The sequence below is a fragment of the Typopeltis vanoorti genome, chromosome 4 (genome assembly GCF_054136105.1).
Source record: "Typopeltis vanoorti isolate ZY-2024b chromosome 4, IOZ_Tvanoo_1.0, whole genome shotgun sequence".
NCBI classification, from domain to species: Eukaryota; Metazoa; Arthropoda; class Arachnida; order Uropygi; family Thelyphonidae; genus Typopeltis; species Typopeltis vanoorti.
Window position 1 is genome coordinate 88,700,334 of NC_143552.1, and position 15,653 is coordinate 88,715,986.

Sequence of the window (15,653 nt, forward strand, 5' to 3'; positions counted from 1 at the left end):
AGAAAACAAAAATAATACACCACAGCAAGTTTAAATACGAGAGATTATTCAAGGAATCTTCAGCAGCTCTAAAAAACGTTCCTTACCTCAACAAATTTGGGTGCATGAATCTCCCCCAAATTTGGGAGACTTACATTTTGAGAACTTCAGCCCAACTGCCAAGTCAACCAAATTAGCCCACCAGAGGGCACCATTAGGACTTTAAGAACAATATTAGTTTCTTGCTTTCTTCCTCATTTGCTTTTGTTAGTGCCTGCATACACATACCATATCTTTATGTTCCTGAAGATGGCAGTTATAAAATATAGAAGTTATTTATTAAAGTTACCTTTAATTAATATACTTTATATGCGTTGTTAATTCCGTAAACTAATTACCAGTTATGTATGACCAACGTATAAGCCTTGCTACTAGAACCGGAGCTTTTTTTGTTGTTTAGTTTTCTTATGATCTCATATATTTCTGTTGGTGACATGGATTTGTTGTTGGATTGGAATGAGGCATTTTGAGTAATTTTACGCACACTTGTGTGTGGATTTTTCTTATGAAGTTTGTATCTATTGGTATAATTGGGGCTGCATTGTCTTTCTAAGTTGTCTGGAAATGCTTCTGCTTTTTCCTCATCATTGTGGGTGACTCTATATTCACCTTGGATTGGAGGAAGTGTGTAACGCTTTGACCAAAGTGATCTGATCATTCTCCACAATGACTGATTCTCTGTGTTTAGGTGATGTATTTTGTTATTCCAAAGTTGGTTTCGGTGGTCCTTTAGAGCATACCGAACCTGATTTGTTGCTCTCTTAACTGCATGCTTGTCTGCGGGAGCCATTGTTTTGTGATATTGTCTTCTTATCTGTTTTTCTCACAAATAAGACGTTTTATGTCCTCTGCGAGTTTATTTGGTGGTGCACACTTGGTTATATTTGTTACCTGTGATATTGATGTTAGTATTTGCTTTTCAAAGGTTTTCATTGCCTTTTCTATATCTTCAGTGGATGTTATATGTGGAAATGGGCCAATGTTATCCTAGAAAGCTGAGGGTAGTTGTTTCCAGTTTAAAAGGTGGTGGCATTTTCCTTTAGATCTTGTATGGCACCTAGTTGCAATATGATGGGGGTTGTGATCAGAACTTAGGTCATTAACTGCTTCTGTTTGATAGCTGTGCGCAATGTTTTTTAGTATTGCTATATCAAGTACATCGGGACGGCCAGTTGCTCCGTGGTGTGTGGGTCCTATTACTGTCATGTTTCTTGTTGTGGTATATGAATTCAGTAGTCTGCCATTGATATTTAGGTTTCTGCTGTTCCATGTGGAATGTTTGGCATTAAGGTCACTAGCTATGATTACTGCCTTTACCAGTGCTTATTATTTCATCCAGATCTGAATCTAGGAGTTTTTTATTTGGGGGGTTGTAGACTGCGAATATCCTGATACTGCTTGTGTTTTCCATATGTATTTTTATTCCTGTAGTTCTGTGTGTTCTGTTTGGGGTTCGGCTATTATATTATGCTTTATGTTTCTTTTGACAAAGATGGCAGTGCCTCCTCCTCTTGCATAGGATCTGTCTGTACGGTAAGTGCTATAATTGTTGATTTTGACCTTGTCACTTGGATGAAGGTGTGATTCATTTATAAGGATGATATCTGCTTGGGTTTCTGCTGCAAACTCCTGTAGTTCCTGTATTTTGTTGGATGGTCTGTTTGCATTCCAGCTGACAATCTGTAATGATTTAGGTTTTCTATTAGCCTTATCCATTAAGGATTTCAACAAGCAGTGATTGTGTGTGTGTGTCTTAAGATGATATCCTTGGCTTCTTGAGTTGGGTTGGTTTGCCGGACTTCAGCAAGCATTTCTCCTATGTGGCTTGTTATGTTCTGTAGGATAGGTTTTGGTTTTATGAGAGGATGTGCATTCTTGTATAGGTTTACTGGTTTGGAGTTGTGTCTTTTGATTTTGAGGAAATGCTATGCAGCCCATATAGTTTGCAGGGTGTGGGCCTCTGCAATTTGCACACTTTGCTGGTTGTGTGTCGGGTTTTTGGCATTCATTTGTTGCATGTTTGCCACCACATTTAACACATTGGTAATCTGCTTTGCAGCAGCGTTTTGAGTGGCCAAACTTTTGACAGTGATGACATTACGTTGTTGTTTGTTTGTGTTTTAGCGATTCAGTCTTTATGACTAAATCACAAATAGTTTGAAGATCGTATATGTGTTTCTAGTCTTTGCTTATCTCTACCAATATTAGAGGATATGGGATTTTATCAGCTCTACGCATATGGCTTACTTTTGTAGGTCTGAAGCCTTTGTTTTGGAGATCTGCTTGTACTTCATCTGTTGTAATGGACTCTGTTACCCCTCTGAGCACAACTTTAAAGTTCTTTTCACTATTGAGTGCAAATGTGTGGTAGGGTAGGTTGCTATTATCCAGAAATTTTGTTAGTTGTCTGTAATTGGTAGAAGTTTTTGACTGGATGCGAATTCCTTCTTCTGTATTAGTGGCTTTCGTAAATGATATTTCTAGAGTTCAGAGTGAAGTAACAACTGATGTACAGTGGTTTTTATCCCTTAGGAAGAATCAGGGTATTCTTTCTTTTGAGTTTGCATTAATATCAGTCTCCATTTCTACTGTTTTGAGTGATTCTCTAGTAACAGAAAATTTCCTTTTTTTAGTTTTAACTGTTTGGAATTCTTCCTCTGTGTCAACTGTATCCAATATATGGTTGGCATTGTTTTGAGATATTGCTGCATCCTCAGGAACTAGTGACTGCCCCGAGCTTCACTGTCCGATGTCCAATGCCATCACGTTTTCCAGACTGTCATCTGTGACAATTGTGTGTGTGTGGGGGGGGGGGGACGTGTCATAGTGTTTTACTTTTCCCCAGCACCTCACCCAAGCGGATAAATTCCCAATAAACGTCCTCAAATTTTGTCTCATCTATTAGTTTTTCCATGTCTATGTCTATCAATTATCAAAACTTAAAGTTTGAAAAGCTGGTCCTAGAACCTAAATGTGAAATCCCTTAGATCAAATCAATGATCTACCAGCAAATAGAGATCCTGTAGTCACACCTTTAAGTATTTTGATTCTTGCGAGTGGATTGAGAGAAGTTTATGGAAGGTCGACGAAAGAGTAAACCACTTCTCTAATCATTTACAACCCACAATTCAATCCATAATTACATTATTCACCACTTTTACAATCTTAATCTTCACCAGGCAAATGGCCATAATATGACCAAAACTCGCTACCTTAGAATTCCCGAAAGCAGACAATTCAAAACTCAAGTCATACTAAGGTTATAAAGACTGGCTTAAAGGGACGAAGCAAGAATGCTTTCCATCTTCCCCGTTATCTGTAGAGGACAGCGTAGGGATAAGGTGTTATTGAGCTATTAAAGCTCTGATCATGGCAGGAAGGTAACAGCAATAGCTGAGCCTCAGTTAGAACTTCATTGGTGATGTTTAAGTAAAGCCAACTCTAAAAATTAGTACTAATCCGTCCAACTCAGTGTTGGCTCCACTCAGTGACGGACTCCCTCACCACCGAGCAGAACTGCTCATATTCCAGGGAAAGGCATCCACCGACAAAGCCCCTCACTGGGCCGTGCCGGAGAACACCGTTCCCGGAGACTCAAAATGCTCTCTCAGGCAAACTTCCCTCACCCGGAGCAAACCTAAGAGAGTGAAACTCGGCGTCCCAGGGGGTAACAGCAACAGCCAAGCCTCAGTTAGAACTTCATTGGCTACAGCATTGCCATCCATACCCGCCCAGGGTTTTTGCCTTCCCAAGTGATATGATACTAAGGGTGTAATCAGAAGTCATTTTCCATATTTAAGTTTCCATATATAAGTAGCCGAAAGGCGTCACACCTTATTATTAAAATATTCTGGATTATAGATAGATTATGAAAGTTCTTCCACTCGGTTCTACTGTAAATTAAAGATGCCAAGAAATTGTATTTTTGGTTTAATCCTTTATCCAAGTGTAAGCAAAGGGTCTAAGCCAAGTGTAAAACTTTTGGGAATGGCTTCCACAGATGAGACCTCAATAAAGGTTGAAACCAGTCTGGGTAGTGACCTTTCTCATAATGCATAGCATTAAACATGTGGATATGTGCTTTGCATTATGGGATACTAAGGCAACCGATGTGAAGTCATTAGCCTCTATATACGAGTTGCCCAGTTGTGAAGTTACTTCACGTGCAGACTTTGTTTGCTTACATTTGGATAAAGGATTAAACCAAGAATATAATTTCTTGGCATCTTTAATTTGAAGCAAATATTGAAACCTTTACCTTGATTATTACTTCAAGGTAAAGTTGATTCTTGCTATAGCAAACACTGTTATAAACTCACACAGTATAACAAGCTGCCAAAGAGTCCAAACTGCACCCAATAAGTGCAGTACTATTGTACAAAATATTCACTAAAGCATCCTCTCCATCATAACAGAACCATTCCTGTGGTCCTTACAATTTCTTTATATTGAAAGTTGACTTCATGCAGTGAAGATGCTCACTATAATAAATCATATACAACTCTTTCAAAAGCAAAAGTTAATGCAAGAAACAATATACTAAGAGAGTTTACTTCCTCCAAATGGGGTGCACACCCTAGCACACTGAGATCTTCTGCCTTGACCCTTTGCTATTTATTTGCTGAATGTGCCTGCCCTGTATGGGCCAGATCCTACCATGCTGAAAAACTTGACCCAGAATTGAATGAAAGCTTCCACTTAATTACAGGATGCCTGAAACCAACACCATTAAGTGACCTGTATGCTTTGGCTGGAATTGCACCCCTTCAATTTGAAGATCTGCATTCTCAGCAGATGAAAGTAGCAGACAAATGAATGATAAGCACCACCCACTATTTGGCCAGACTACAGTGCCCAAAGCTAAGATTGCAATATAGCTTTCTAGCAACCGTTGAACCACCTAAAAACCCACTAGAGACAAGACTTCAGCAATAGTTTGCACTACACCCTGAGAGTAATACTAGTATTCCAATAGCCAAACATCTTCCACATGGTTCCCACTTGGACTGGAATACTTGGAAAAGCCTAGCCTCAACAGACTGAATGATAGGGCTCTGCAAACAAAACCTCACAAAATAGGGCTACCTCACTGGACCAGATAATTGTGAGTGTGGGACAACCCAGTCCATGGAACACCTTCTTTCTTGCCTCCTTCTTCAATCACCTTGCACAAAAGAGGACCTTACATCCTGCACAGAAACAGCAGTTGATTTCACAGGATACTAGAGAAACATCTGACTATATTTATGATATATATAACTTATATATAGTTTCTTTTTCCTTCATATTTTAACTATTATTCTGTGTATAATTACCTATTAAATTTAAGCTGTTCTCATTTGTAATGTATCCTAATTTGTTGTAAATAATGTTGCACAAATTACTTATTACTGTACCACTTGTGTTTGGATACAAAATAAATAAAATTTTAATAAATACTGCTATAACAGTCACCTATATAGGAAATACTGATATAACAAACTAGCTCACTATAGCAGTCTGCCAAAAAGTTCAGACAAAAGTGCATAGGCACTAAATGCACATTGCTGTTCTAAAAAAAAAAAATCACTTTATTAAACCATTCCTGAGGTCCTCTACAAGTTTGCTATAGTAATAGTCACTAAATATTCCAAATCAATGAAAACTCTCTCTCTCTCAGCAAAAAAAAAAAAAAAAAAAAAAATATATATATATATATATATATATATTGGAAACCAGGAAAACCAGTGGTAGGATGGAACCATGAGATAACAAGGTGTGGTGGATATTTATGGTGGGGAGATGCACAAGATCGATTAAAATAGAAGCTCGGAGTGGCATTCATCCAGCAGTGGACTGAAGAACGCTGATGATGACACACACACACACACGTACATACATACATACACTGTTTGGAAAGAAGTCAAAGGACACCCCCCCTCCATGGGGTGTCCTTTGACTTTTCCAAAACTCTCACTGCACATGCTACGAAGGATAATATGTAAAAACTGCCATTTGTCAGCTCACATGTTGAATGGGAGTTTCAGGCATTGGAGGAAATCTGCATAAAAACATTCAGAACTGAAGCTCACGAGATGGGTTTCTATGGTAGGACCATAATATGCATGCCCCACATTACCTGATCAGTGTGCAGCATCATCTTCAGTGATGCAAAGAGCATGTACAGTGGGATGTCGAAACTTGAAAAGCTGTGTTATGGAGTGGTGCAGTGTGATTCATCACTCCACAACACAGCTTTTGAAGCTTCGACATCCCACTGTATATGCACTTTATAAAACTGTATCTACATCTTCATTGTGTAATGCATTCATTACCTTGTTATAATACAGAACCTCCCGATAACATACCCATGTTGACCATCATTGAGAATAACTCCAGACACAAAGAAGTCGCATAATTTGTAACCTCAGTTTTATCACCACCTTTGTGAAGTGGAACAACTTTATCTTCCTTTGAGACTTGCCTTGCAACTTTTATTAAGCAGGTATGTGAAAGCTGTTGTGAACTCCCCCAAACATTCTCTTAGGCAGAAGGACTTGATAAGTCTTTCTCATATATGTTTTCTCATGAAGTTTTTTTTTTTTTTTCCATACACATTCTCTCCACTCACCATCAGTTCCCCCACCATCCCCACACCCCCACTGTGCTCTGTGCATTCAAGCTTTTCATAATATCACACTACAAAGAGCTTGAATAATAACCTAGTCACCACTGAATATATCATATTATAGTTAATTCTGTTCAAATCCAAAATTTTTTTATTTCAAATTGTATGTATTTTCCTATAGCTCTTTGATCTGTGGATTGCAGCTTTATGCAGATTTTAAGCAATCGTTCTTGTCGCATGACATTGCTTCTCTTGTGTATGCGTGTCATTTGCATGTTTAACATGTGTACATAAACAAAAGGACTCAAAAGGATTCTCCAGCTTATGAATGGCAATCAGCAGAACATTAAAAATTTGCTTAGATTCCAGAAATGTATTTATATTCCTTGCTGTATAGAAGGTGTATAGTCATTTACTAAAACATGAATATGAAGTATATTAATGAAATTGAAATACCTAGTATTGAAATAACATGGATGTGGAATGCAAGAGGGTTGATATATTTCGTTCATTCACCATGTGTGTTAACCACCTTACCGGCCATTATGGGTCAAATATGCATCCTCATGCACTTCGTATCCATCATATATTTCAATGTAATATCAATGGTATTGCAATTTTAATATGCACTTCGCATTCATGATAACCTTGACGTCTATAGATGTCTTGGCCAGTAGCATGGTTAATAAATGAAATTAAGTCACTCCCATAATAAGTGCAAAACAGTGCAACTCCAAAAAATCTTGATAATAACCAAATTTTTTTTTTTTAACATAATTATTTGACCTATCCAGTAATACTTTCTACTTAAAAGCCAACTGTTTCATTTTATGCAGTATACTTAAGACCTTGATTTATATCTATATTATTTTATACATATAGAATATCCATATTTGTTTATGTGATTCTTAGGCATGAAAAGTTGTAAACTTCTAGTGCATTAGTTCCTTGGTGAGCTAAGACTCTTTTTCTGTTATTATTATTTATTATTATTATTATTATTATCATCATTATAGGCACCTCCATGGAGTCCAAAGACTCATTGCGGGAGACCCAATCCATCCACACAATCTGTCATACTTGAACATATTCTTGAACTCATTAAAAGACAAAGCACTCACAACTGACTCTGGCAACCCATTCCACTCATTCACAACTCTCCAAGCAAAAAATCTAGTCCTCACATCCCTTCTAACCACATCTTTATTCAACTTCCAGAGATGACCCTTTGTTCTGGTCCCTCTAGCCAAGTGCTGAAACATTTCCCCTACATCTATCCTATAAAAACCTTTTAAGCAACTTAAATGTTTCTATCATATCCCCCTCTCTTTCTCCTAAAGCAAAGGAATTCTTTTAGATTAACTTTGACCTGACCGGCCAATCTCCTTCCATACTACATATTTTCCTTTTTTCACCATGCTTATCACCTTTCTAGTCTCCATAACATCTTTTCACACACTGTTGCTTGATTTCACTGTTCAGATATCTCACTCCTACTCCAGTTGTGGAGTTTGCTTTTGTATGTAGTTATGCATTGTTTGTGTCAGATGCTGCCTTATTATTTCCCATGCACTGTCAGCATATTTTCTGCACAGCTTGTCATCCTAATCTTTGACCACCCACCAAACCAGTACCTGATGATCACTCTCACCAATATGTACCTTATTTTTTTTTCCCCATTTTTTTACATCATCCAGACACCCTGTTCTAGAGACCAAACAAAACTTTTTCAAGCCACTTCAGGTCTCCAGTAAACAGGGAATTGGTCTTACACATAAAGACATTTACAAATATCCATGCCTATGGTAGGATTTTAGCCTGAGCTTTTTGGTTTGAGCAGATTACATATGCTAGCCACTCAGCTAACCAGGATACAATGTATTGATATTATTTTTTTTTATCATAATTTCCTGATATATCCTGCCCTCCCCTTAAACAGCATATGCTATATGATTAAGTTTACTTTATTACTAGCTTTTATTAACAGTTTTCTTCCAAATTTGTCAAGTCTCCAGTATCGTTAAGAATCTTATATTTTCTCTTAAGTATTACTGACAACATTAGTTCAGTTACATCTTGATCTTCCTCTGGGTCTTTTTCTTCCCAATATGGTGTCATGTATCTGTTTTGTTAACCTTTCTTCTCCAATTTAAGTGACCATATCACCTTAGATTATTGGATGTGATTGCTCATCTGAAGAGACCTCTAACCTCTGTTCTCGCATTCTTGAATGTTAACATGGTTGAGTTCCTTACTAATATATCCATTATTAAAAAGATACTGCCATTCACTCAATCTACTATTATTTCCCTAACTTTACTCAAAAAACTTATGTGATTCCTAGTCTGAAGGCAACACTCATTTGTTTCTGAAGAATTATATCTGCTGTTGCTAAAGCCCAAGATAGTAACACCCAAGATGCCAAGCACACTTCCCACTCCCTACATTTTACACACACACACACACACTTGCCTGTTCCTCACCTGCTACATTTCTAATCCATAATCCATGGGATGCATATATGCCATGTACATAGCATATTATTAAATCCTCAACTATGCTATGGATAATGTCTTTAAATAGTGGAAGGGTGGGTGACAATGTCACCCACCATGGCTGTGACTGTGATGGAAATGAGTGCAGTTAGATACAAGGCAGAGACAATAAATTTGTACCAAAAAAAACCCACCAGACATATAAAAAATAAAAAAACAAATAGTGCCAGATTGAAAACCAGTATTAATAAAGATATGTACACACATATCTTTATAAAAAAAAATTTTATAAAGATATGTTCATTATAAAAATTAATGTTAATACTTTTTTTTTTTTAAATTCCTGATGTTGATCATTTACTTCTATGTTCATGAGATAACTCCACCTAGCACCACCACCACCACCTAATGGAGTTCCACAGGATTCAGTACTGGGACCATTACTGTTTATATCAATGATATTGTCAGTGGACTACTTCAAGGAGATAATCAGTTGTTAAATAATGTTATCTCAAGAAGGTTATTAGTAATGGTGCTGATGTTTTGGCTCTTCAAGGGGACTTGAATAAGCTGTAAAGGTGGGCAAATAAATGTGGATTCAGTTTAATTCAGTTTGAAATTTGGGATCCACAGATGGGATGCTTCATGCTCACTTGGTGAAGAGTCACTGGAAAAAGTGGAAGAAGCAAGGAGTCTTTGAGTCATTGTAGATAGAAAATTGAGGTTCAGAGGACATATTGCAAAGGCTGTGAAGACAACCAGAAAATTGCTGCAAGATTGAGAACTTTATACAATGGAACCAGTAACAATAGGGGTTACTGGTTCCATTGTATAAAGCTCTGATCAGACCACATCTGGATTATTGTGATTAAAATGATATCAGGACTATACAATGTTTGGTTATGAGGGTAGGCTGGGGACATGCAAATTACAGAGTTTGGTGGATAGAAGATGAAGATGTGATATGATTGAGACATTTAAGCTGTTGAAAGATATTTACGGGATTGGCATTGGGAAGGTTTTAAACATGGTAGAATGAAGGAATGGGTTGGAATAATTCCCGAGAAGTTGCAAAAGGAAGTAATAAGAAAGGATAAGAAGTAAGTTTTTTTAATGGAACCTTGAATGTATTGACTGAGAGGATGGTGAAAGTGCAAACAGTAGTTGAGTTTAAGTAGTGTTACAATAGACATTGAGCTTACTAAGACTGTCTAATATGTACAATCTTTTAAAGATGCTGTAATCTATAAAATGTTTGTGCAAAGAATAACCTGCTAGAATATCAAAAACATTTGATATTCTAGCAGGTGTATTTATTATTATTCCTAACCTCCATGGAGTTACAAAGATTAGGCAGTGCATTGCTGCTATGATAAGGAGCATTCTCATGAGTAGGCATAAAGAGGTGGTTGTGCCACTCTATAAAATTGGTCAGACCACACATGAACTATCGTACTCAAATTTGGTCACCTAGTTTCCATGTGTTATTGCACTCTTTTTTATATATATTTATTTTTTAAGCATCTTATGTCTTCACTTTGAATGCTATTTTTTATTCCACTAATTTTAAGTTATTCCCTAGCTTTGCCCTCCAGTGACTTCATTGTCCATGTTTAAATGATGTCTGTAATACTTTATTTTCTTCATTTTACAGTCCTATCAAGTATTTTTGTGGTTAAAAAGAAATTATTTTCTTCTTCTTGTCATCCTTAAGGATGAAAATAAATATAATTTGTTTCCAAATATACCATACATTCCAACTCAGAGGAAAAACTTGACAGAACTGTCTCTAATTTAGAGTATTATAATAATACACTCTTTTGTTACTTATATGTGGAACACTGATATCTGCATTGAGATAGCTCTTAGTATCTCCACAGTCTAGCTCCCACTAATAAGTAACTCTTGCCATAATGTGCTGTGCATTATGAGATATAAGGCAATTTGATTTATAATTCGCTGCTCTGTATACAAGTAGCCTGGTTGTAGAGATAATATTGCAACATTTTGCTCATGTATACTTGTATAAATAAGGATGGAGATGAATATTGTCATGTTAATAATGATGAACTTCAGTTATGAAGTTCACTATCATTGACAGATACTTTTTCATGAGAGGGCTGGCTGTATACATTTTATATATAAGATATGCAAATGGCAAATAATAATCTTTTAGTCAGCATGTAATATAAAACCATTGATTCATTTTTACCTTTTGATTGTTATTAGTAGGTAGTTTGCTACCAGCTGAGAAGTGTGTTTCTTTGCTGTTTACTAACAGTTTGGGAGAAAATATTTTAACAAAAAATCATATATTATAGGAAGAAAACACCGATGGAGATGACAGTGATTTAATGGATGAGATTGATGATGAAGAGGATGATATAAAAGATGAAGAAGATGATGAAGACTTTTTGATTTCACCTTATAAAACTTCCACCGAATTTGAAAGTTCTGCAGCAAAGTCATTAGAAAATTCAAGTATGTCATTTAATTTACATTTATTTTACAATTAGGCTTTGTCAGTAAAAGCAGAATACATTAGAAAGTTTTTCAACTTGGTTAGACTATAAATTAAAGATGCCAAGAAATTACATTCTTGGTTTAATCCTTTTTCTAAATGTAAGCAAACAATGCCTGCACTGAAGTATCTTCACGATTGGGCTGCTTGTATATGGAGACTAATGACTTCATATCAATTGCCTTAGTATCACATAATGTAAAATACACTCCCTTTTGGAAGTGTATAATGCTATGCATTATGGGGACGGGCCACTAACCAGACCAATTTCGGCTTTTATTGAGGTATGTTAAAATGCAGGGAATAATACCTCTCCAAAAATTCTGAGTGATCTTGTAGATCACTCAGAATTTTTGGAGTGATCCTAAAGGATCACTACTAAATTCATAACTCCTGACTTGAATCACTGCAGGACACTTGGTGGTGACCCCACCTAGTGACAGGCAAAAACCAGCCACCAAGCACAACCTCTGTACTTCCCAGGAAGCAAACTGTTTAAGTGCATGGGGGGAGGGTTCTCCTAAAACTCAGGCGATCCCTCAGATCACCCATCAGTGAGTGACCCAAAGGATTATTTAATTCATAACTTAGCAGTGGTTCCACTCAGTGACAGGCCTGCCCACCACCAAGAAGAACCCTCAGCAGTGGTTCTGCCCAGTGGCAAGCTCTCCACCACCAAGTGGAGCTGCTCATATCCCAGGGAAGAGCATCCACTTTGGTTACTACCAATTCCATGGAAACCATTTCAGCGAATTTCCAACTTCACCACAAATTTCTTTGTGTCAGAAGGTCTCCAAAAACTCGGGCAATCTCCCAGACCATCCAACAGTGAGTGATCCAAAGGATCATTTAACTCAGCGTTGGTTCCACTCACTGACAGGCTCTCCCCACCACCAAGAAGAACCCTTGGTGGTGACTCTGCCCAATGGTAGACTCGTCTCACCACTGAGCAGAGCTACTCATATTTCAGGAAAAAGCATCAACTTCAGCAGCACCACCTCCATGGAAACTACTTCAGTGAATTTCCATCTTCAGCACAAAAGTGCATCAGTGGGAGCCAGACCAAGAGGGAATACTACAACCAAGAAGTCTGAAGTAATGCAGAAGTCATATATTTCCCATGTACAAGTAGTGAAAAGGTGTGTCACCTTATTATCAAAATTCTCTGAATTAGAGATTAGTTAGACCATAAATTAAAGATGCCAAGAAATTATATTCTTGGTTTAATCCTTTATCCAAGTGAGCAAAGAAAGTTTGTGCATGAAGTATTTCATGACTGGGCTACTTGTATATGTAGAAGCTAATGACTTCACATCGATTGCCTTAGTACCCCCCATAATGCAAAGCACACCCCATTTTTGGAAGTGTATATTTTAATAATAAGGTAATACACCTTTTCATTAATTGTAAATTGGAAATACATGACTTCTGCATTACTTCAACCTTGGTATCTCTTCTGGGTCTTGCTTCCACTAATCAGACCTCAAAAAAGGTCGAAACCTGTCTGGGTAGCGACTCTTCCATAATGCATAGCACTTCCAAAAGGGGGTATGTGCATTGCATTGTCAGATACTAAGGCAATCGATGTGAAGTGAATAGCCTGTATATACAAGTAACCCAGTTGTGAACTACTTCACATGAAAATTTTGTTTGCTTACTCTTTGATAAATGATTAAACCAAGAATACAATTTCTTGACATCTTTAAAGAATACAGTACAGCATCTGCTATCCAAAACCTTTAAACAAAAACAAACTTATATCTGAAAGCAGCTATAGTTTTTACCTCTAACATTTTAATAGAAAATTGTACTTCATGCTATTTAATTATGGAACTGAAATTGTTAAATAACTTAGATATTTCTTACAGTAAACAGTAGTGTGAAGATTGATCCAAAAAAAAAAAAAATATATATATATATATACACATTGCCTGCCTGCATGCAATTTCTAATCACAGAGCATCATAAAATTCCTCATATGCACCCTCAAGGGGGTGTACAGGATACTGTGGTGTTATCACAGTATCCTGTACACCCGTTGAAGGTACATATGGGATACTGTGATAACACCACACACCACAGGTGTTACCACAGTATCCTAAGATAACAGGATACTGTAGTAACAACTTTCAACAACTTTCCTCCAAATTAGTATGCTAGTTGTCAGAACTCCAGTGTTGTCAGATCTTATATTTTAGTCTTCTAAGGCACGTCTGATTGCATTAATTCACCTAGATTTTGGTCTTCTTTTGAGTCTTTTCACTCCCATCCTGTCATCCAGCACCTAGTTTGCTAATCTTTCCTCTCCCATTTTGTCTAAATGACCATACTTGAGATTAGCTCTGCTCACTCGTTCCTGAATCATAACAATATCAAGTTCCTTCCTGATTTCTCATTTTTAACATGATCCACTATTAATGCTATCTGTTTAAACACCCCCCCCCTGCACTTTTTCTCAGACTCTCATATCTGTGTTTCAAATCTTTTAATACGTATATATAAGAGCCTCCATAGCTCAGTCAGCATAGACAAAGCCATTTGATCAGAAAGACCTGGGTTCGATTCCTGTCTAAAATGTAAGGAACCTTAATCTGGTCTATTTCGACTAAAGGTGAGTTATCCCTTCTCATATGGAGGTAGGGGGTTTTTTCCACCTGGAAACTTGGGTTTTTCTTCCCCCAGAACAGGCAAACCGGCCTGTAAGCACACGCAGCTACAGACATAGGACCCACTGGGAGGCATAGGGCTAACCACCTTTTCCTTGAAATGGTAGTGGTTAAGTGAATAGAAAATCCTCGACACCACAAAGTAAAAGAGGAGGGAAGGAATAAGAAGTAAAAAATAATATGTATATTATTTGTAACCAACTGTCAGATTAATAAGTTAAAATTGGTTTAAATACATACTGTGTCTTCTATACATCTAGTATAGTGCTTTGACTAATTTCTCTCTTATTTATATAAATTTAATCAGTAAACAGTCTGTAATAGCTTCGTTAATTCTGTTGTCTCTTTCCATATTTAATTTGCTGTCTTCACTAAAACCTGTCCCTAAATGGCTGAAATGTTTTACTTTCTTTGATTCATCAGTTGCATCTTGCAGCTGAAGTTTTCAATGTTCCTGCCTATTTTCATAGTCTTTGTCTTTATATTACTGATTTTTATACCAAATTTGTTACAGCAGTTATTCAATTTAATTATGGAAACCAGCAAACTTCTACTGCATTTATCATCACTGTCAGATTTTAGGGAAAGACAATGTATACTAGAATATTAATAAAAACTTGAATTAATATTCTAGTATACATTGTCTTTTCCTAAAATCTGACAGTTATGTATTACCAATGTATAAGTTTATCTACAAGAATTGGATTTATCATGATTAAATTCCTGTACCCTCAAGGGGTGTACAGAGTACTCTGATGGGATTACATAAAAAGTTTACATTGTTACTAACTTCCTATCAATAGTTTTCCTCCAAATTAGTCAGTTATTTATCAGGGCTTCAACATTATCAGCACTTCTGTTTTGGTCTTCTAAAATCACTTTTAATGCATCACTCCACGTACTCTTACTCCACATTTTCCTATTGGGTCTTTTCCCTACTATTTTGGCATCAAATACCTACTTTCTACTCTTTTCTCTTCCATTCTGTTTAAATGACCATACCACCCAAGATCAGCTCTACTCATCAGATTTATGAAAGCTATATATCAAGTTCTTTGCTAATATCTTAATTTTTAATGTGATTTTGCCATTGATATCATCTGTTCACTCCCCTAATTTTTCTCAGCATGTCATATTTGTAGTCTCCATTCTCTGATCACCTGTTTTACTTCTAACCTAGCTCTCAGATCCATAATTTAAAACTGTTATGAACATTATCTTGTACACTAGAAATGTTTTTTGCCAATATTACTCCACAAGAAAGAACAATGAGATAGAATACTATTTTATTGACTACTCTAATAGTTTTGTGAAAATTCTTGCAT

The 15,653-nt window shown here is 36.7% G+C and overlaps 1 protein-coding gene across 1 annotated transcript in view; it reads left to right on the forward strand.

Annotated features, from left to right (window-relative positions):
• The window catches only part of LOC150107482 (uncharacterized), a 378,606-nt gene that overhangs the window by 164,351 nt on the left and 198,602 nt on the right, over positions 1-15,653 (forward strand). Inside the window, exon 7 of the mRNA XM_090391332.1 lies at positions 11,463-11,622. Within this exon, the coding sequence (XP_090247458.1) occupies positions 11,463-11,622 (160 nt within the window). The remainder of the gene's footprint in view (positions 1-11,462; positions 11,623-15,653) is intronic.